Source organism: Orcinus orca, chromosome 3 (assembly GCF_937001465.1).
Source record: "Orcinus orca chromosome 3, mOrcOrc1.1, whole genome shotgun sequence".
Taxonomy (NCBI): Eukaryota; Metazoa; Chordata; class Mammalia; order Artiodactyla; family Delphinidae; genus Orcinus; species Orcinus orca.
In genome coordinates, this window is record NC_064561.1 from 184367727 (window position 1) to 184389314 (window position 21588).

Consider the following 21588-nt stretch of genomic DNA (forward strand, 5'->3'; position numbering starts at 1 on the left):
CTCAGTGGACCGTGGGATTCCCCTCCTTCCCGCGGGCTCTGTGGAGTGAGCAGCGAGGGCCGTGCACACGGGGGTCCCAGTCTGGCGCCATCCCTCCCCCAGAGTGCTTGTCTCCTCGCCTGTCGCCGCGTGCTGGACCTGGGCAGGTGGGCGTGCTAAGGCAGGCAGTCCCTGGCTGTCCACCCCGTCTGCCCCCCTCTGTCATCTGGGTGGCCTGCGTGCTGACCGCTGTGGGGCTCCTTTGGTCACGTGCTGTCACATCCGCTTAGCCGGACTCGGGCACAGCGCCTGGGGAAGAGCACGATAGGCCTGGGAACGGGGCCTTCCGGAAGTGGGGGGAGCTGCTCGGGTCCCCGAGGGTAAGGCCTCTACGGGAGTCTTCCTTATGCACGGGGGCCTCCCTGCACTGCCGGGGCCTATGGGGCTCTGCTCAAGGTCAAGGGTTGTGCCTCGGGGGGCCGTGTGGAGGACCCGGGGAGAACGGTGGTCAGCCCCTGACCGGCCATGGCCAAGTGCCCCAGAGAGCTTGTCCAGGGAGCCCAGGGGCTTGGAGGCAAGGGGCAGATTTCAACCTGGGCTCCCTGGTGTGGGGTTGAACCACACAGATGCCACCCCTGGTCCCCTGGGGGGGGGGTAGACCACACAGGTGCTGCCTCCGTGATCCCCTGGGGGGTGGACCACACAGATGCCACCCACACACACACACACACACACACACGTTTCCGGCCCAGCAGGTCTGGGAATGTGAATCAAATTATTTCCAGGTGGTATTGGTGCTGCTGGGGGGCAGGGAAGTTGGAGGCTGGTCTGGGGGCTGTCTTCCATGCCGTGACCCCCCCGGGGTGGAGCTGACAGAGGCTGGCTGGGTCCAGCGTCAGGGTCAGGGCTCAGGAGGTGGGTAAGGGCGAGGCTGCAGGGACACGGCTCAGCCGACACCAGGAGGATCTGAGGTGCCGGGGGGCTTGTGTGAGAGCGGGCCCCCTCGCAGCAGCCCGTCAGCGTCCCCGCCTCCGCGTCCAGCCGGCCTCAGGTCCCCATGAGGCGCCTCCACCTGGAGAAGCCAGCGCCCGGGCCTGCCCTGCTCTGTCTGCACTGAGGCTGCGCCCTTCAGAGCCCCGCGGGGCTCACAGCAGGAGGGGCAGCTCAGGGGGTGACCTGGGGGCCGGCTCTCTGCCCTGTGCCCGGGGACGACACGGAGGCTGGAAAGCGGCATTTTGATGACCTTGAGCAGTTCCCGAGGCTTCCTTCCAGGATGGCCCTGATGGGTCCACGTGATGTGGCAGGTGCCGTCAAGCGTACCTTGGACGGGCTCGGTGCTAACGCAGCCCAGATCAGCTGAGCATGAGTGCAGGCCGCCTGCCGGGGTTTATGGCTGTTGCCCGTTCACTGCCACTGCTGCAGCGTCCGAGTGACCGAGCGTTTATGATGGACCCAAGTCCACAAGCGCATCATAAATAATCAGTGCGGGACTGACCCCACCCACCTGCTGCCGGCCTGGCGGTGCCCCTGCTGGGAAGGACTGACCTGCTGCCCAAAGCAGAGAGTTCCCCATGCAGGGGGAGGTGACCTGGACCCCACAGCTGCACCCCACTGACCCGCCACCGGCCACCACAGGCTCCCAGCACCCCTGGACCTGTTTCTGGCATTTCCAGAAACAGGTCAGTCATGGCTGTTTTCTGCCTTCTGCATGCCTCTAGAACCTTATCTACTACATGCATTTTGTCCCAGTTTTACTCAGAGTCGCTTGTATTTTACTAAAGCGTAAAACCCTTGGGAAGGGCGTGTGCTCTGGTCAGGCGCAACTGAGTAAGACCTCACTCTGATTTATCTATTGTTTTAAATCACCACGCAGACTACCGAGTCTCCTCAGGGTGAAACATGAAAATAATAAAATTCTGAGAAGCAAAGAAAAACCGTCTAGTTTCTTGGGCTTCCCTAGGTCTGAACTGCAGGTGAAGGAGCCCCTGACTCCCGTGCCCCCAGATGTGTGCACAGCCAGAGAAGCCAAGGTGTGAAAGGCACGAGGGGCAGGAGTGAAAGCAGGGCACGGACGATGCCCGGGGGCCCTCAGCCCCACGGCGCTGCTCCCCTCACCGCCATAGCCCTGGGGTGTGCTGGCCCAGCCACGGGACGCTCAGCTGTGAAGCTCGCTGTAGAGCAGAGGGCTTCCCAGACCTGGCAGCTCAGAGTCCCCCAGGCGCTGGCGGGAGAATAATGACCCCCAAAGACGCCACCCTAACCCCGGATCCACGCCACTGGACGTGGCAAAGGGGCATTACAGGTGCAGGTGGAGTTTGTAGCTAATCAGCTAACCTGAAGCCGGGACGTGATCCCGGATCCCCTGGGCGGACCCACTGGAAGCCCAGGGTCCCTGAACGTGGAGGAGGGAGGCTGAGAAGACTCGCGGCTGTGTTGGCTTTTTGATGGAGGAAGGGGCCACGAGCCACGGAGTGTGGCACGGAGCGGGCAACGTGCGGGCCCCGGGCTCCCCGTGCGGCTTAGGACTCACTCTGGGGGCACTCTTGGGTTAACCCCGCATTAATACTCAGCTCCTCTTAGGTGGGCTGTAGTGCACGTGCTTCTGTTTGCTGGGGTCTGGGCTGCCGAGGGCGAGGAGGGCCCCCTCACGCATGCCTGGCCACACCGTGGCACTTGTCAGCTGGGGGTGGTTCAGGACCACGGACAGCGTTGGCCCCGCCTGGGACTGGAGCTTAGCGGGACGTGTTCCCAGCAGGATACAAGGACACACACGGTCTCCTTGAGTGAGGCCGCGGGGCTGGGGCTGGAAGCAAGCCCGTGTATCCAGTGCCCAGCGCCGTAGTGCCGACCCCTGGCTGTCGGAGGAGGGCGGGCGGAGGCGAATGGGCTCGAGAGTGGGCAGGTCTTGTCTGGAGGAAGGACCGGGTGTGAGTGAGGACGGCCTTCCCCTGGAGGCAGTCGAAACCTGCGTGATAATCGGCCTTTTTGATCATTCCTGACACATTCGACTGAGAAAGTCTCTAAGAATAAAGGCAGGGCTTCTGAGCCAAGCCTGGGAAGAGGCGGCCTCGCTGCTGGCTTTCCCGCCGCAGCTCCCTGGCCTTTGAGAACGGGATGGGCCGTGCTTCTGTGACGAGTCTCTGCATTGGGTGGCCCGAACATCGGTCGAGACGGACCCACACCCCCGAGATTCCCCATCACGTGCAGCACACCAGACCCTCCCCGTGACTCCAGAGCTCTAGGTAAAGAAAGGGACTTCTATGGGGCGGGGCCTCATGGCAGAGAACGCAGTCTGCTTTTCCTTGGAGACCGGCCCTGCCTGCAGGTTCCCAAGCTCGCGTGGCACGAGACCCCTCGGCTGTGGGGTGTGGCTGGGCCTTCCCAGATGCCCCCCTACTGCTGGCCTGGCTGTCGGCACCCCAGTTGTTTGCCCGTGGAGTCGCCGGGTACAGTGCCTGGCCCGCCGCAGGGCCCAGGAGGCAGACGGCGGGCTGTCCCCCATCTGGGGAAGCGCGTGGACTGCAGTGTCGGCGCTGGGCTGTGCCGCGAGCTGGTCTGGAGGGCGCGACGGTGTCGGGAGCAACAACCGCGGGCCTCGGGTCAGGCGGGTGTGTGCTGGCGTGGTCGGGCTCCGGCACAGGCAGGGCCCCCCCCTGCCACCCCGGCCCCGCCCTCGGCCGCCCCCCCCCCACCGCCGTGCAGCTTCGGACGCCTGTGCTGCCGCTTCTGTCTGTGCCGGGTGAGCAGCGGGGCCAGCGGGACCCACAGTGCAGGCAGGGAGGACAGGAGCGCGCAGGGGGCCCGCACCCAGCCCGGGCAGGCCTGCTCCTGCCCGAGGGGAGCTGTGCTGCAGGACACGAGGCCCCGAGGTGGGCATCGGACAGGGGGCAGGTCCCCCCCACCTCCACTCCCGGACGCAGCGAGGCGGACGCTCGGCCACAGGGGCTGAGTTGTGTGGGGCAGCTTCGTCCCATCTCTTCCCGAGACGAAGCACCCAGGGTGGGTGGATGGAAAAGGCCCACGGCCGGGGCCCGCTCCCTGGGGCAGCGGGGACTCGGGCAGCGGAAGCCCCGGGGCTTGGCGGAGCCTCTCGTAGGGTTTTGGCTCTGAGACGGGCCTGGGATCTGGGGCGTCGGGTTCTGGAGGCAGCCACTCCGCACACCCCTAGGGGCTGCCGGGTCTGATCCGCTGGGCATCGTCAGACGCTGCGCTCCCCCCGTAAGGGGGGCAGTGCCGCCACCCAAGCTGAGGCACTGTGGCGAACAGGACAACAACAGCCACGAGAAGCTCTTTGAGAAACGTGGCGCCATTCGTCCTGGTCCTCAGGGGCAGCTCCTTTCTGGGGAGAGTTTGAAAGCAGCTGCTTCAGCACTCCAGGCGAGGGGCAGCTCGGAGCCACCAGACAGCCGGCAGGTCGGCGGGCCCACGCGGCTCACGCTCTGACCAGCTCGGCGGTGGTTTCTAGTCTGCGGCCCGGCTGGGCGTTTGCAGAGCCCATCCCGCGGCGCTGGGCAAGTGTGGCCTGAAGCCACGTCCCTGTGGGAGGGGCTTCAGGCACCTGCGAAGTCACCGGAGTCTGGAAACTGCTCCTGTCCTCCCGCCACCGACGGAGGCCCTTGCCCAAGGTCACTGGAATCGGCACCGTTGCCCCCGGGGACATCGGGGATCTGGGGATCTGGGGTCTCAGAGCACAAGCAGCCCACGTGGCCCTTAGGGCACGAATGTCCACCGTGAGGGTCCCCTGGGCCCCGGAGGTGCCAGGGAAGGGCCAGGCCGGGTCTGAGGTGGCCCCGGTGCTCCCGGACCCCCACCCAGAGACCTACGTGTTGGGGGTTCCAGGCCTCGCAGCCCGGGGTGAGCTGGCCAAGAGGGCAATGTAGGCCACAAAGGTGGTCGGCAGCAGCAGGGGGCTGACAGCCTTCCAGGTCGCCTGCCAGTAGAGGCCGGGCCGCGCACGGTCATCCATGCTATGTCGTCACAGAACCTGCCACAGAGACACTCAGACCTGCCACGGGCTCAGATCCCCCAGCCGCTCGACCAGTAGCCTCTGTCCTGCCACACAGATGGAGCCCACGGGGCCGCCCCACCTCCACTCTGACCTTTGCCCCACATCTTCCTGAGTGGCCCCCGGACCAGGCAAACTTCTGGGGTCCTGATGAGGACCCAACCCCAGGTCAATGTGTGGGGAAGGCCAGAGGGGCAGGTCAGCCTGGCCCAGGGAACGGCAGGACCCGTGGATTTGGCCCTGGGGGCGGGGAGCTCCGGCTCTGTGAGGGGTAGAGAACCCTCTGCCGGCCCGCTGTGGGAGGGAAGGCGGCACCTGACCCGGGCCCCCAGGATGGGGACGGAAGCCCAGGATGTGCAGCAGCCGCTGCAGACCCAGGAGGAGGTATCAGCCACCCAGGAGCCCACCCTCCTGGGGCCCCTCCCCTTCCTGTTCCCCCCCAGGCCACTCCTCACGGCTCCTGAGGGTCCCCTTCTGAGTGAGACCCACAACCCGTTGAGTCCAGGGCCTCACTGCTCCCCCCTCATCACCACGGACCACTGCCTCTTACTCCGGTGTCGCGAGGCGGGCAGCATCCCTCCGGGGACAAGCCCGCTGTCCCAGTGCCCACAGAGCAGCATGGAGGCCCTGGCATTTGGGGTCTCTCGGGATCTCCTAGAGGCACGACGTCCAGGGTCATCTGGGCAGGGCTACGGTCAGGGTGACAGGTGTGAGTCCAGGCGTGAGTGGCCATGAGGGAGACAGATGTGAGTGCAGGTGTGAGTGACAGGTGCGCCGCAGGCCCGGGCCAGGTGTGGATGGGCAGGACCAGTGTGGGGCCTCCTCAGAGGCCTCCAGGACAGTGGGGCTTGGAACCCTGGGTGTCCACCTGTCCTTGGACTTTAGGAGTCCCCCCGCATGGCTGGGGACTGGTCGTTTTGTCTCTAGCGTCCCCACAGCCCGGCGGGTGGGTCCCAGGGGTGCATCTGTGGACGGGTTTGTTTGGGGAGGGAACTCAGATGGTCCGTGTCATCCCGCAGCTGTCCAGGAGACCGGCTGCCCGATGCCCACACGTGTGTACTTGGGGACGCTTGGAGCAGAGGGGCGGGACCCCTGGAAGCTGACTCACCGTTTCATCCCATAAACATAAATGACACCAGCCACCTCGGAGAACGCGAAGAGGTTCAGGTCCAGGGAAGCGACGTAGCGGTCAAAGGTCTCGAGCCAGTAGTTTCCCGCCCGCAGCGTGAAGCAGGCGGGCCAGCCCTGGACCCAGCGCCCATGTTCAGGCGTCTCCCCTTGTCCACTCCCCCCAGCATGTCCCCCTGCACCTAGGGAGCTGGAGGACGTGCTCGGATGGAGTGACCTCCGTGGGCAGTGTGGGACGGGGTCCCCTCCCTGACCCTCAGCTCCCCTGTGACGATCCTTGAGGCACTGAGCCAGCGCTGCGGGGTCAGGGCCCTCGAGCCCTCATGGACATCGGGCAGAGTGGACAGAGGGTAGAGGCAGCAGGGCAGTGAGGACAGGCCCTGCAGGGAGGGCCTCCTTGGGGACCCATCTGGGCGTGGCCTTCAAGTCCAGGAGTGGTGTGACGACGCTTTCCGTGTTCCTGAGCATGGACGTCAGGCCCAGGCTGAACAGCCCCACTGAGAAGAGCACGGCCCAAACGGGGGCCCCCGGCACGTGGGGGCGCCTGCGTGACGACGACGGAGGCCAGGCCTGTGCCCGGCACGTGGGGGCGCCTGCGTGACGACGACGGAGGCCAGGCCTGTGCCCGGGGCGCTCTGCAACGCGGCGCATCCGCACCGGGGCACGCGTGCGCACCAGCCCCCTCCTGCATCGGGCTGTTTACAACAAACCACAGGTGCGCCTCTGAAGGAAGGGGGCCTGTGCCCCTAAACCCCCTGCAGCAGGCGCCGTGGGGCCTGGGGGCCTTGGGCTCAGGAGCCCATCCGACCACTGTCCCAAGGTCCTGCCCCCCGACTGCCCCCGGCCTGCTGTCCCTGTCCCGCATCAGCTGGCCCCGTGTGTGTCTCCTCCAGGCACAGCCTGGCTCCGTGGCTACGCTCAGGCCCCTCTCCCTCGGCTCTGGGCACCCACAACTCCCACTCTCGGGTCAGCCTGGATCCCCGACTGCTGGGCAGGGACCGTCGGACCTGCTGCATTTAGGCCGTGGGGTTTTCTAGGAGCTCAGAGAAGCAAGGCACAGGGTCAGCCCCGATCCCTTCACTGCTGACCCCGGCTCAACGCCTGCAGCCACCTGCAGCCTGGCCGCAGCCCCTGGGGTACCTTATCCAGGAAGTCCTCCAGGCAGCAGGCCTCCAGGGGGAGCCCGCCACCCGCTCGGGCCAGGTGGAGTCAAGGTGCGCGAGGGCAGCCGCGTAGTCCTCCCTGGAGATGCTCTGGTTGGGGAGATCGAAGGCGTTGACGAGGCAGCGGATGTTTCTGCAGGGTGGCCGGTGGGGGGAGCAGATGCCCTAGGGGCGGGCCCTGGGAGGCCCGGCCTCGTGCACACACGGGGGGACAGAGGCTGCAGCCTCGGGGCCCGGATACAAATGGACCTGCCGCTCCCTGCCTCCCCGACTCAAGGGCCCGATGGCCCTGGGGGTGGCGCTCCTAGAGCTGCTGCGGTGGGGCTGTGGGGGGGCAGCTCTCCTCGTGCCTCCACGTCTGTCTCAGGGCTCAAGGCTCAGACTCCGCAGGGCTGCCACGTTTGCGAATTCTCCTGCTCGCTAGAAGGGACTTGTCACCTGGCATCCAGTCCCCACACCATCCCGAGGGCATTTGCGGACGTGTCCAGAGTGGCTGACGCGCCCGTTCCCGCCAGGCCCCCGGGACGCTCTGCCCTCTCATCTGCGGAGCTGTAGACAAGCCTCTCCCAGGCTGGCTGCGGCCGCGGTTTTCGCATTTTTGTGCTTTTTGTCAGTGATGTTGCTGTTTAAGTGCTGTCCAGTGTCCCAGGTGCAACAAGGAGACAGGGATGAGCTGCTGTCCCGCGGGGGTGACGCTGCTCACCGCTCGGGCGTGGCCGCTGCAGCCTCTCTGGAACATTCCAAGAGGCGCACTTGCTCAGCAGTGCCCAGAGCGCCTGGGGGCTGCCCTTCATCCCCCAGCACAGCCGAGCAGGGTCAGGACAGGCGTCCCCACACGCTCTGCTGACACGGCCACCGTTCCGCTGGCCGTCCGGGGCCGTGGGGACGTTCAGCAGTGCCCAACGGGCAGGCTTGTGCCCCTCTGACGGGCTCCAACCGCTAAACCATATCTGGAGGCCACCAGGCCGTCCATCTAACGTGGTAACTTCAAGGGTGGGGGCATTCTAACAGCGTCAGCTCCCGGGGCTGTTGTGACAAACGACGTCAGCCTGGGGAGTCTTAAAATAACAGGGATTCATCCTTTCCCAGCTCTGCAGCCAGTCGTCCAAGATCAAGGTGTGGGCAGGGCCGCGCTCCCTCCGGAGGCTACAGGAGAGGGTCCTTCCTGCCTCTTCTAGCCCCTGGGGCCCAGGTGTCCCCGGGCTTGTGGCCACGTCCCTCCAGCCTCTGCCTCTGTGGTCACCCGGCCTTCTCCTCCATGTCTGTGTGTCCCCCTTCTGTCTCTTATCAGGACACCAGCCATTGGATTGGGGACCCACCCTGTCCAGGACAACCTCACCTTAACCAGACATCTCTGCAAGGACCCTGCTTCTGGGTCAGGTCCCATTCCAGGTTCTGGGTGGACCCTCCACCCCACTGCTCTGGGGAAACAGAAGGTTATCTGGGGGATCCCCACGTGGGGGCTGAGCTCAGGGCCGCCTCGCCCCAGAGCCCGAGGGCACCGTGCTCCCCCATCCAGTCAGCGCCCGTGGTCGCTGGCCGCCTTGAACCCCAGGACAGAGAAGACAGTAATGGGCGCACAGAGGGAGGTCATGCCGTTGACCAGGGCGATGGTCAACGCGTCCCTCTTACAGTTGTTCCTGGGCAGACACGCATGTCATCAGGGCCCCCGGGGGCTGCCTGTGCTCGACCTGGAGCACGGTGCGCTGCTGTGCTCTGAGGACAGCTCCGACCCCTCCCCGCCGACACCCTCCCGGGGGGCCGGCTCGCACTCACCCTGTGGTCCCCACCCCCTCTCCTGCCCCCCCCCCGCCTGTCCCCACGGACAGCCACCTGGAGGTAGGTTTAAGCGCGTCACTGCCGGCGCCGAGTGGCTTTTGGCCCGCGGTCGTGCCTGGTGCCAGGGCCAGCCCGTCCATAAAGGGGCGTGGGCCTGGCGTCTATTTTAAGTAACAAGGAGGTGGACACAGGCAGTATTTCTGCGTTTATGGCCACATGCGTCACACACAGGCAGCCCCCGGTTATGGCCTTGTTCCGGGGTTTGATGACCCAGGTTCTCTGCCTGCAGCCGCTCCGGAACTTGCTGGAAGCTGCCCCAGAGGGCCCCAACCTCCCGGCCCTTGGGGGATGACTCAGTAATTACCAGATCTTGACAATCTGTTCTTCTCAGAAGCTCACACCAGATCACCCTCCGTCCCCGGCAGCAGGTCACGGCAAAGAAGCGCGTGGTGTGTCTCTCTGAAGCCTGGCTCCCTGCCCCCAGCCCGGCCCTCCCTGGGTGGGTTGTAACTTGCAAAAGTGATGTGTCCTCCGAAGGCCAGGGACAGAGAAAAGAGTATCTGGGTGGCTGCATCCAGCCACACCCGGGGGCTCTGCAGGACCTGCATCTGCAAGGAGATAGGGGCCCGAGATCAGACAAGCTGCCCTGGCCCAGTGCCTCCTGTTCTGGAATGTTCCCAGCGCCCCTGGGACTTCTCCCACGAGCAGTGCCACCTGCTCAGGCCCTAAGAAGAGTTTGGGGCCGCACGCGAGGAGCAGCTGACACGGCCAACTCCGGCTGCCTGTTCGTGATGCGTAATGGCCCCCCGGGTTCCAGCCACACGAGACGCGTGGCCCTGAGCACCAGGGGCACCGCCCTCTCGGGCTGGGAGTCAAGGCTGAGCAGCTCGGACTCAGGGTGTGTACTGCTCCCCTCAGGCCCGGGGTTCTGAGGACTTGAGGGCCAGGTGGGGCCCCCGTGCACACAGTGCCTGAGGTTTCTGCTGCTAGACCGGGCAAACCTCCACCTGCTTGCGTACCAGGGGCCTGTCCCTCCCCCGGGCAGGGCTCTGCCTGGGAGGCTGCGGGGTGAGCCGGGCAGCCCCTGCGGTCCCGGGGATGCTGCGGCCCCGGAGACTGGAATGGCCCAGTGGTCCTCGCCTGGTGGGGCTGCACTGCTAGATGAGGGCCCCAGGGGTGGGACGTGTGGGGCCCCAGCCAGCCTCCCCCCGAACCCCCATTTCATAGCGGTCCCCATGTTCCAGACCGAGTCCTCCTCTGCTCCCTCCCCTCCAAACCTGACCCCTGGGATCCCAGGCTGCCCCTCCTTGTGACCACACCTCTGCTCCCACAGCCAGGGGTTGGGACGAGCTGGGCTGGGCAGGGGCCCCGGCTCGCGTGCTTCCAGAGCCCGGACCCCTGGGGGCTTGGATTCGGGACCCACTTACGTCGGGCGCGAATAGGTAGGTCCGTCCTTCGGTTGCCCCAGGCAGGGTGAGTCCTCTGATGAGGAAAACCGAGAGGAGCAGGTGTGGGAACGAGGCCATGAAAAATTGCCTGAAAAAGGCCGGCTGTCAGTCTTCTCAGTGTGTCTGTTCCGCGTGAACCCTCGAGAGGGGTGGGTGTACCGAGATGCTTGGGTCCACTGCCACGTCACCCGTGGGATCCGGGAGGCGATGGTGGGGTGTGCGCTCCAGTCAAGCTTGCGGCGTTTGGGGCCCCCCCTGAAGCCCATACGTGGACGCCGCTGAGGAGGACGATGGCCTCCCCAGGGTGGGCGGACTCCCCCTCGCCCACAGTCAGGCCCCTCTTCCTTCCACGCTGAGGCCCCCAGCTCGCTTCTCAGGGTCCCTGGGGCCACACACCTGCCCACACCTTCTCCCGCAGAAGGACCAGCCCCCAATTCTTTCAGCATTGAGGAGGGGTCTGCACACACGGCATCTGCGAGTGGACGCCCTTCCCTCCTGACCCCCAGACCCCAGTGCAGACACTGGGGAACTACCCAGCGCATCTTCAGGGACTTTCAGGGCAGGATTATTCGGGGTCTCTGGCTGGCTTGTTGCGACTGACGGCTGCTTCCAAACTTCCAGTCCCGTCAAGCTTGGAGCCCCTCACGGGAGAGTAACCATCACCCTCACGTGGTAACTGAGAAAAAGCACAGGCACACATGCACACTCGGACCTGCAAACCTCCGTAATCACGGATCGGGAGACCTGAGAAATGCACAGGATTTCGTCACAGTCATTTAAAGGACAGACATATAACATATTAGACTTATCCAAGCCCCGAAGGAAGAGAGGGCGGGAAGCTCTGTGCTGGGTGCAGTTTGAAAGGCAGGCTTGGGGGCTTAGGCTCCGGCTCCCCTGGTCCTTATTGCGTGGAGACCAGGTAGCTATCAATATGTTTTTTCTCATTGTCTACGTCTCTTTAAAAGATAATCCTGTTTGAAACAAAAATGCTGAGAATGCAGGAGTTTCCTGGCGGTCTAGTGGTTAGATTTGGCACTTTGGTCATGGAACTAAGATCCCACAAGCCGTGCAGGGCAGCCAAAAAAAAAAAAAAAAAGTGCTGAGAATGAACTTGCTGCTTATAACACATTGCAAGTCAAATGTACGACAACAGTGTGGGCACTGTGGGGAGGGAGGGTGACGCTGAGAGCTTCCTCTGTGCAGTGGTACAGCGTTGCCTGGAGACAGACCATGATGCTACAACCCCTGATTCAACCACCAAGTTGCTACTAATGAGCAAAGCACATAGAGTGGGATCAAAAAATACTCAGCAAAAGAGTGAAACAGGAGCACAGAACAGAGGGGACAAGCAGGAAAGAAGTACGAGATGACAAGCTAAACCAAACCAGATAAAAAAGGCAGGGGGGCTTCCCTGGTGGCACAGCGGTTAAGAATCCGCCTGCCGATGCAGGGGACACGGGTTCGAGCCCTGGTCCGGGAAGATCCCACATGCCGCGGAGCAACTAAACCCGTGAGCCACAACTACTGAGCCTGTGCGCCACAACTACTCAAGCCCGCGCACCTAGAGCCCGTGCTCTGCAACGAGAGAAGCCCCCGCAATGAGAGGCCCACGCACCTCAAGGAAGAGTAGCCCCCACTCGCGGCAACTAGAGAAAGCCCACGCGCAGCAACGAAGACCCAACGCAGCCAATTAAAAAAAAAAAAAAAGGCAGGGATTGTCAGACTGGATAAAAAACAAGACCACCTATATGCTGTCTACAAGAATGACACCTCAAACAAAAAGGCCCAGAGAGATGAAAAGAAAAAAATTGGAAACAGTGCACTATGTTGACTTAGTCAGCAAAGGCTGGGGCAGCTCCTCTAATATCCCAGTGCACTTGGAGCAAAGGCTGGGGCAGCTCCTCTAACATCCCAGTGCACTTGGAGCCGACGGTCGCCAGGCTAAGGAGCTTCACCTCGCGGTGACAAAGGCCTCAGTTCTCCGGGGACACGTGACAGAGCTGAAGTTGCGCCCCTCCTCGCCAAGCCTCTGAACCCCAGAGTCCAGCAATGGTGGAAATGGGGAGGGGTCCTCTGGGGCTGGTGGGAGCGGGGTGTGGCGTGTGGGCTCTCACCTTCCCAGTGGTCTCAGTGCCTCTGATGACGCACAGGTACACCATGGCCCAGGAGGCCGTCAAGCAGACCCGCAGCCAGCACTGGACAGAGCCACTGTCGTTGGTGTCGGCCGTGACGTTTAGTGTCTGCCGGTACCGGAAGAGGCTCACAGCGCTGCTGTCCCGGCACTCCAGCCTGTAGCCAGCCCGTGCAGTCATGGGCTGGCCATAGCCTGCAGATGACCTGGGCACACCGGGCGGGACCGCTGCCACCCTGAGTGAGGGGCAGGGAGGCTAACTGCCAGTGGCCTCTGTGGCCGACACGGGGAGCCTCCCAGCCCAGCCCCTTGGCCTGAGCACCCAGGGCCAGCCTTGTCCAGCGCGTGCCGAGCACAAGTTTCTATCAGCTAGAGGCAGGAAGGGAAAGAGATCAACCCAGCTTTACGAGCGAACTTGAAAACCATGACTGTTTCCCACATCTGGGAGGTGTCCCCCGATGACGCCCTTGGCTGGGGTCTCCACCTAAGGACTTAGTTCAGGGAGCGCAGCGCCTGTGCCTCACCCTGCTGTCGCCGAGCACACGAGCAGCTGCGAGGGCCTGGGTGCTCCTCAGTGAAGGAACAGGGCGTCCGGGGCCCTGGGTCCCGCAGCGAGCAGGCAACAGCAGGGGTAACGAGACCCAGTCTCAAGGTGTCGGCCGAGGCTGGGCTTCCCCCCCGAGAGCAGTGCCCGTGTGGTTGAGGTCCGGCGGGCAGGCACTGCAGGGCAGCGGGTTGGGAGGAGCTGGGGAGGTACCACAGCACCCATGCCAGGACCGTGTCGCAGTGCATGCTGGCCAGGACCGTGTCGCAGTGCATGCTGGCCAGGACCGCGTCGCAGCGCGCACTGGCCAGGACCGCGTCGCAGCGCGCACTGGACAGGACCGCGTCGCAGCGCGTGCCGGCCAGGACCGCGTCGCAGCGCGTGCCGGCCAGGACCGCGTCGCAGCGCGTGCCGGCCAGGACCGCGTCGCAGCGCGTGCCGGCCAGGACCGCGTCGCAGCGCACGCCGGCCAGGACCGTGTCGCAGTGCACGCTGGCCAGGACCGTGTCGCAGCGCGTGCTGGTCAGGACCGTGTCGCAGTGCGTGCTGGCCAGGACAGATGTGACGAAGCCGCTGAGCCCTGCGGGCTCCAGCCACGGTCAGCGTCCCCCTCCTGGCTGCCCCGTTGCAGACCGTCCTCAAGCACATCCCACAGTTCTGCTCCCTACATCGCCCCAAAGGGCTCCCACTGTCTGCCCGCTGGCCTGCAGCTGGCTGCGTCCGCCCGCGGGCAACCCGTCACCTTCCCGGCCACGTGGTGCTCTCCGGGCTGGGCCGCGTTTGGCTCTCCACCAGCCTCAGGCTGCTTCCAGGTGGGGCTTTCAGATGGCCTGCAGCCACCAGGTGTGTCACGGGCCTGGACGGTGGTGCTCGGATCCCTTAGTGTGGCACCCGCCTCGAGGGTACACGGGGAGCTGGGCCTGCCCTCGCCTGGTCTCCCCTGGCGCCTGAGCTTCCCTTAGTGCAGCGCCCACCTCGAGGGTACGCGGGGAGCTGGGTCTGCCCTCGCCTGGTCTCCCCTGGCGCCTGAGCTTCGGGGATAGGCGGGCTCAGCACTCTGCACGCATGAGCTGGGCGATACGGGACAGCCTGCTGCTGCGCCGGGGCCGGCCCGCCGCCTCTGCCACCACACCCGGCATCCAGTCCTCCCACAGGGACGCCGCTGCCCAGGCCCCTGCGTCCTTACATCAGGGCACCTCCCGTGTCTGCAGGTTCAAAACCACTGGATATGCACTGGAGTGATGATCAAACACCCATGAAACGCGCATGGCACACGTAAATGCAGCCCCCCGCCCCGCTGCCCCAGCAGAGAGGTGCCCAGGTAGGGCGAGATGGCCATCCACACCTGAGGCTGCCCCTGCGCAGGCGCTGGCCAATGGTGAGCTCGATGTGGAAGCGGCTGCCCTCGAAGGCCGGGCGATGAGGTAGGGGATGAGGAAGGTGTCTGAAAAGAGGCGGCGGTCAGCCAGCGGCGCCGTCTGCCCGGCCAGGCCTCGGGCCAGAGGACGACACGGGTGAGGGAGAAGCGCTCATGGCTGCCCGAGGGGAGGATAGGGGACCCCCATGTCAGGGGGTTGCCATTGTTTTAAATGTCTTGGTGTCACCCCACCATCTGGTGCTTTATTGGTGGTTTTCATCCACGGACAGGCTGTGTTGTTCTCCCTGAGGCCCTGTGACCCCTGGTTCCGGGGCTCCTGAGTCGGGGAGCCGGTCTGCTCACGTGGAGCCTCGGAGTAGGAGACACCCCAGACGGTCTCCCAAGCTTCGCCCTGAGTTGGCGCAGGAACCTGTCTCTTTAACCCTTCACCCCAGTCCGGACGCTGGGATGTGGACCCAGCGGTGGCAGGAGAGGTCGCTGAGGCCCCCAGGACGGAGCACGCACTGACCGATGCCGGAGCCCGAGGGAAGGGCAGGCAGAGATGGCGGCGGCCCTTCTGCGCCGCGAGCCCCCGTGGACAAAGTGGGTGCCGCGAGGTGGCAGGGCCTGGCCTCCCCGAACCCACAGACCTGCCAGGCCTGCTGGGGAGACCCCGGTTCCCCACTGGATGCTCCCATGCTGTCGGGAGGGCCACTAACTCCCCAGCACGGAGTCGGCGATGTTGGCGTCTCGCCTGAGGGCCCTTCCCTCCGGGTCCCCGCCAGCCGCGCGCTTCAGACCGGCATGTGTGGGCACGTCGATGCTCCAGGACCGACGGCAGCTGCCCCCCGCCCCCCCGCACAGGTCCAGGTGACCCCACGGAGCGGCTCAGCGTCAGCCCCTGGCCGACGCGGTCGGCCGGCTGCGTCCCCCCACGTTGTCTGCAGGAAGCCTGGACTCAGCGTCCAGGAGCCACTTGCTCGCCCCGCAGGCCCCGCGTCCACCAGCACAGCCTCCGTCTGGCTTTGCGTGTCACAATCCGGTGTCTGGAGGCTGAGCTGGGGCCCTGGAGGGAGCAGGTGGCCACGGAGCCCTCAGCCCACGTTGGCCTCTGACAGGACTCCAGGGCCAGCGCTTGGGGCAAACAGTGCTTATCAGTGTCTTCTGCGTAGCAGCCGCATTAGAGGAGAAAGTTAAACTCGAGGGACTCAGCCTCAGTGGAGGCGCCGGACGCCCCCGGGGTGCGAGGGCATCTGTGGGCTGGGACTCGGAGCTAGACGGGTGTGGACAAAACCCAGGTCACCCAGGGAGCCCCTGGGGGGAGGGGCCGGTCACAGGGCCAGGGCCCGGGGCACAGACGGAGGGCCCCTCCTCCCTGCCCGCCCCGTCTCCACGCTGCACTGTGGGGTCTCCTGCAGGCGGGCCTCCCAGCCACCCTTAGGCCTCGGGACGCACGGCTGCAGCGTGGCGAGGACTGACGTGGAATGGCCACACGGGCAGGGACCGAGTCCTAGGTACATGACCCGCTGTCTAGGAAGGGCTGCAGCCTCCGGGCTAACCAGACCTTGGCCCCCTTCCCCCTCCCCCCTGCTCTGAGGGGGAAACCCCGGCCGGACGGGCCCAGGAGGGGGCCTTAGGGGTGACTGAGGTCAGCATGACTGGGCCCACCCAGAGGAAATATCCGGGGAGGGCGGGGGTTTCTCCTGGGGCTGAGTCGCCGCACTGGGGGAGAAGGGAACAAGAGGCATTTCTGTGACCACGTGGGGAGCAGCGTCCACCCTGTGCATCCGATGCCTCTCAACCCCAACGGGACTGCCATGGGGACAGGAACTCAGATCGCAAACCAGGCTGGGGCGCTGGGGGCGGGGCGCAGAGGGCTCCACGTCCAGCGTGGGCACCTGCCTCCCTCAGCTCACACAGTAAGTTCATTTCTGCTAGATCTGAAGGAGGGAGGAGAGTTGGTCCACCATCGGGTGGACCTCAGCGCAGGGTCCACAAGATCCGTGATGCTGGGATGAAGTAAGACAAGCGTATTTGGTCCTCATCCCAAAAAGAGATGCATTTCGGAGCTCAGAGCTCCCAAGACCCTCAGCATCTCGCGGGTGACGGGAGAGAGAAGCAGCATCTGCGGTCCGTGAGAAGCCTTTAACCTTACCTGGGCTCGTGCCAATGAGGTATAACCCCTGGAGGATGGAGCCGGTGGCTAGAGGCCCTGACCACGCCCACCAGGGAGACCGAGTTAATCCCCAGTCAGTGGCCAGGGGTCCCACTGAAAACCCTGCCCGGCGGGGCTTCTGGGTGGGTGACACTCAAGGCACAGGAGGGTGGCCCCTGCGGAGGCGGGGTCTCCGTGCCCCTCCCTGCGCCTCGCCCTTCACGCCTCTTCCATGTGGCGATTCTGAGTTGTGTAACCTGTGAGCCTAAGTGTTTTCCTGAGTCCTGGGGGCCATTCTAGCCAATTATTGAGCCTTAGGAGGGGTTGTGGGACCCCTTGAATTTGTAGCCAAGTTGGACAGAAGCTGTGGGTCACCTGGGGACCCGCTGCTCCAGATTGGCATCTGAGGGGGGCATCTTGTGGGTGAGCCCTTGGCCTGTGGGGTCAGGCGGTGTCAGGGTGGGGTGAGGTCGTGGGGCACCCCGTCGGTGTCCACTGAGAACCGGAGACCCGGTCGGTGTGGGGAAAACCTCACACATTTTGTGCCACAGCCCTGAGAGCAGAAGGGGCACCAACGAGCTGGTGACGTGGAGCACGCAGCCCCGTCGGGGGGGCCCGCTGTGCACGGCAGCCCGCTGGTGGATCTCGGAGAGCCCCCCCCTCACCCCGCGCTCCACCAGCCCGGGGGTGCTGGGTGCAGCACACACCAGGCCAATCCGCTAAGAAACTGTGGGGAAAAAGAAGGTTCCGGTTGGAACAGCACCAATAGCCCGGGTTGCCCAAGATCTTTACGGAGAGAATCACACGAGGACAGAAAGGAGAGTGACACGCTGTGTGTGTGTGCGTGTGTGGAGGGGTGATGCGTCGCTGGGGGGACTGCTTCCCAAACCCACCTAGACAGTCGACACCAGGCCAGACACCCGGGCTCGTGCCTCTGTGTCTCTGGTTCACGCAGAAGAGTGACGGCAAAGGCGTCTGAAGGAAGCGCAAGCCGAGAGGATCACTGCTGGACGCCAGGGCTCCTTAAAAGCCCGCACGACTTAACTGCGCCGCTTCCGGTGCCAGAGTCCGCAGACCTCCAGGGACGCGGAAGTCCGGGCGGGACAGGGCAGCGCAGAAATCGCAGCCTCTCGATGGGGGACCCCGTCTGTGTGTCTCCCTGGGGTGAACCCCGAGCCGGAGGCCCGCGGTCGGCGACCGGAGTCACCGCCGGGCCTTTGGGCTTCTACCGTCGTCTGACTTAAAGCACAGCTCGCTGCGGGGTGGCATCTGTGTGACAGGATCCCTGGCCACCTCTGTCTGGATGCTCTGCTCAGTTCTGTCCCAGCGTTGCCTGATGCTTCCAGAGCGGGGGCAGAACATTGGGGTGGGGGGTCTGTGCAAGTCAGGGTGAGGCGCCGTCTGCTTCTTGCCTCTCCCTCATCTTGGGAGTCGGCAGAGGTGCTCAGGGCAGGAGACAAGGGCCTCTCGCAGCGTGAGAAGCTTAAGTATCTCACGACGCTGCAGCGAGAGCTTCCACGTCTGAAAACAGAGGCGACAGGAGTGTCTCAAAGCCCTGGGCGCGGCTGGCCGCGGGCACGGCCGCCCCGAGGGCCTCACTGTCTGGACCGCAGGGAGACGGACCTCGCAGGAAAGGGCTTCCCAGGCCCCCGGCTCCGGCAGCTCTGAACAGCGAGTAAGGTTGTGGGCAGTGAAACATTTGCAGACGTCAGATCCCCTGCGTACGGAGCGTCGCCGAGGCCCTGACCTGACGCAAAGGGCGCCGAGAGGCCCCCGCGAGCCCCGGGTCGGGTCTGCCGCCTGTGCCTCTGCAGTTCCCGAGGGGCCCGCATCAGAGAGGCGCTGGCCAGCAGACCCGGGGCCCAGGCGCCCGCCCGACCCCAAACCACGGGAGCTCTGGCATCTCTGGGGCAGCTGTTACAGGGGTACCTGCACTTTCAAACTCTCCTGCATGCCCTGTATCGTCTCACAATCAGGAAACAAAGACTTTATAAAGACGCAGCGTCCTTATGACCAGGAAGCCGGCAGGCAGCGCTCACGTGAGGTCTGCTTGCCCACCGTCCACTGCCCCCCATCTCGCGAGGAGGGCTGGCTGTCCACCCCTGAAGGGCAAGGATGCCTCCCCGCGACCAGAAGACGGGGCGTGAGTGTCACCAGCTCCTGGGCCCTGAAAGAGACACTCCCCAAATTTCCCACCAGAGACCAACTCAGGCGGGAAGGTCGGAAGGTGCTGGGGAACAGCCGGTCTCGCAGGGGCAGAGGAGCCTCAGTTCAGAACCCACATGAGGACGAGCCTGCCTGAAAAACCCCCGCCCTGAACCTGGGGACAAAACGGGCCGCGTCCGCCCCCGAAGGCAGTGGTCCGGCCAGCCTGTGGCCTCATGTCCCCAAGAGCAAGCGTGACACCGAGAGAAGGCCCTCGAGCGAGAAGCAGCCCAGCTGAGCCGCTCCGGCTCCAGCCCGTGGGCTTCGCTGCTGGGACCCCGAGCAAAGCCCTGCGCTCGCGCTCTGGGGTGCTGTCAGCAAGGCCGCAGCGCCTGCAGAGGGGGCCTGGGCCCTGACCGCCGCAAGCCCAGACGCGCAGCCTCGTGAACAGCGCCGCAAACCTGAGGCCACTGGGCCTCAGAGGGACAAATCCCCCGGGGGCGGCAGGTCCCTAACACCCTGGAGGCCGCGGGTGGGGACGGATGTGGAGGGTGCGCGGCTCACCTCCCCCGTAGGTCTGGCACAGGTACGGGGACCTCCAGAGGTTGCCCAGGCCCACGGCAAACCCGACGCAGCTCAGGAGGCACTGGAGCTTGTTGTCCCACTTGGGCCGCTCATCCCCACCAGCTTCCATAGGTGGGTCCGGCTCCAGGGTGCCCGCCATGCCCACCACCTTCTCCTGGCCGCAGCCTGGGGCCTCCACTGGGGATGGGAAGCCGCAAGCCGGCTCCCCTGCAGGTGTGATTTTTCATGATTTAAAGGAAAACCAGTGGAGCCGGTTAATTGGTAACAACCCCCCGCCCGCCACAACTACGTGCCCCTGCCCCCCGCTGGCTCCGGCCCGACGCCAACAGCCCACAGCTGCTGCCACCACCAGCACGAGAACCTCAAGGATTCCAAGGCTGGGGCACCTTTAGTTGTTTTTATAAAATTTTACTTTTAATTAACTTCGTGAGATAATTGCAGACTTGCACGTTGCCGTGAGGAGCAGTACCAAGTGCCCACGCTCCCAGCCCCCCAGTGGAGACGTCCTGCAAACATCTCGCCAACGCCACAGCGGACGTGTCCGTCCCCGAGGGCCCCTCTGTCCCCTGTGTGGCCGCACTCCTGGCGGCCTGCATCTGCACTGCGTTGCTATAGATTCGTCATCTCAGGCACCCTGTATAAACCGTGTGACCGTGGGGTTGGCCTCAGTCTCTGGAGACCCACCGGGAGGGGTGCAGTGCGGCCATGGGGCTCCGTGTCCGCTGCGCACTGGGCGGGTGGGGCTGTGAGCGGCAGCTGAGATGAACACCTCCACGCGGCTCTGTGTGGGCGTGGGGCCAGCGCCCGGGCAGGGCTGCCGGGCCTGGGGCCGCGTTTATTTTTAAGCCGCATTTATCTTCCAAAGCGATTTCCAAACTTCTCAGGTTGTCTGAACGTGAACTTTCCCTCTGGCTCCCAGTGCTCCTGTTCTGAGGATGCCCAGGTAAGTTCCAGAAGATCAGCCCTCCCCTCTGCGTCCACTGGCACCCCGGTGCCCAGGAATGCACGCTGGGTGTGAGCCCACCATGAGCCACAGGGGTCGTGGAGGGAGTGGGGGCCTGGATCCTCAGGGGGCTCCCTGGGGGGGGAGGGTGACACCAGGGTGCAGGGGAGGGGGCTTGGCCAGGCTGGGGGGACACGTGAGCCCTCGCCTTACCTCGGAGCACCTCCTGCCTGCGGGCTGGAGAGGTAGTGAGCTGTCATGGCGGATTCAGCCTAAGACTCCCACTGGGGCCCCCTGGACGCGTTCGCCCCGACCCAGCAGACGCTTCCACTAGGACAGGCCCGGGCCCTACATCCATAATCTCATGTTTCCTGGAGGGCGGGCTTGCAGCCGGGCTGCCGAGGCCAAACATGGGGGTCCCGGAAACACAGGCCCCAGGGGACACATTTTTAGACACCCCTTTGGGATGGGGAAAAGTGAGAAAAGGGAGAATCAGAGAAGGTGGAAAGCAGTGGGGGGAGGGGGAGGGGAGGCTGGAAATGGGAGGGGGAGGGCAGGCCCAGCCCCGAGTGACCCACACAGGCCTTCCCCTCCGCGCCTCCAGCTCCCTCTTTTCCCTGTGCCCCCACAGTGACCCAGCCGGCAGCTCCCATATCCTGAGGTCAAGGCGCACCCACCCCTGCACTCCACCGGGCGCCTTGGGTAATGGGGGCTCCGTGGGCGCAGCAGAAGCGCCGTCCGGCCCCGTCCCCTCGAGGCTGGGGCTCCGCTGCTTGTGCGTCCTCTGCATTTAGACAGCATTTAGGCCAAGAGCGTGAAAGGGAGAGATTTATTCAGACAGATGCGCGATGCCCACAAAGCCCGGATTTCTAACGATTTGCGAAATGTGAAGTCTGCAGGAAGCCCTCACCAAGCCACAGAGAGACGGACGGACCAACCCGGCCAGGTCACGCCTGCGAGCGTGTCCCCCTCCGTGCCCCGGGGCGGGAGGTAGGGGCGTGTGTCCAGGGGGTCCGCAGCAGAGCTGTCCCAGAGGAGGGTCGGAGCGCTCTGGGGAGCAGGGAGGTGGGGTCCTGCGGAAGCTGGCGGGGCGTCTCCAAGTGGGAGGGACGTGGCGCCGGGACCCACTCCCACTCGGGTCTCCCATCCTGCGCCGAGAATCCTCAGAAGGTCCAGTTTAACTTAAACTTCCAGATTTTTCCATGGAAAGTGGAGGCGACCAGTTC

At 64.7% G+C, this 21588-nt stretch overlaps 1 protein-coding gene across 1 annotated transcript; it reads right to left on the reverse strand.

Annotated features, from left to right (window-relative positions):
- Window positions 1-1674: 1674 nt before the first annotated feature.
- On the reverse strand, window positions 1675-20475 carry SLC6A18 (solute carrier family 6 member 18). Its single transcript, XM_049708277.1, is given in 20 exon segments — window positions 1675-3821; window positions 4799-4825; window positions 4828-4935; window positions 4938-4963; window positions 6093-6229; window positions 6458-6656; window positions 6704-6747; window positions 7253-7296; window positions 7299-7408; window positions 8778-8921; window positions 9556-9662; window positions 10482-10590; window positions 12271-12272; window positions 12617-12784; window positions 13305-13368; window positions 13370-13453; window positions 14479-14524; window positions 14527-14592; window positions 14595-14621; window positions 19399-20475. Coding segments are annotated over 20 exon segments (1914 nt in total). The 5' UTR covers window positions 19559-20475; the 3' UTR covers window positions 1675-3579.
- Window positions 20476-21588: the final 1113 nt, after the last annotated feature.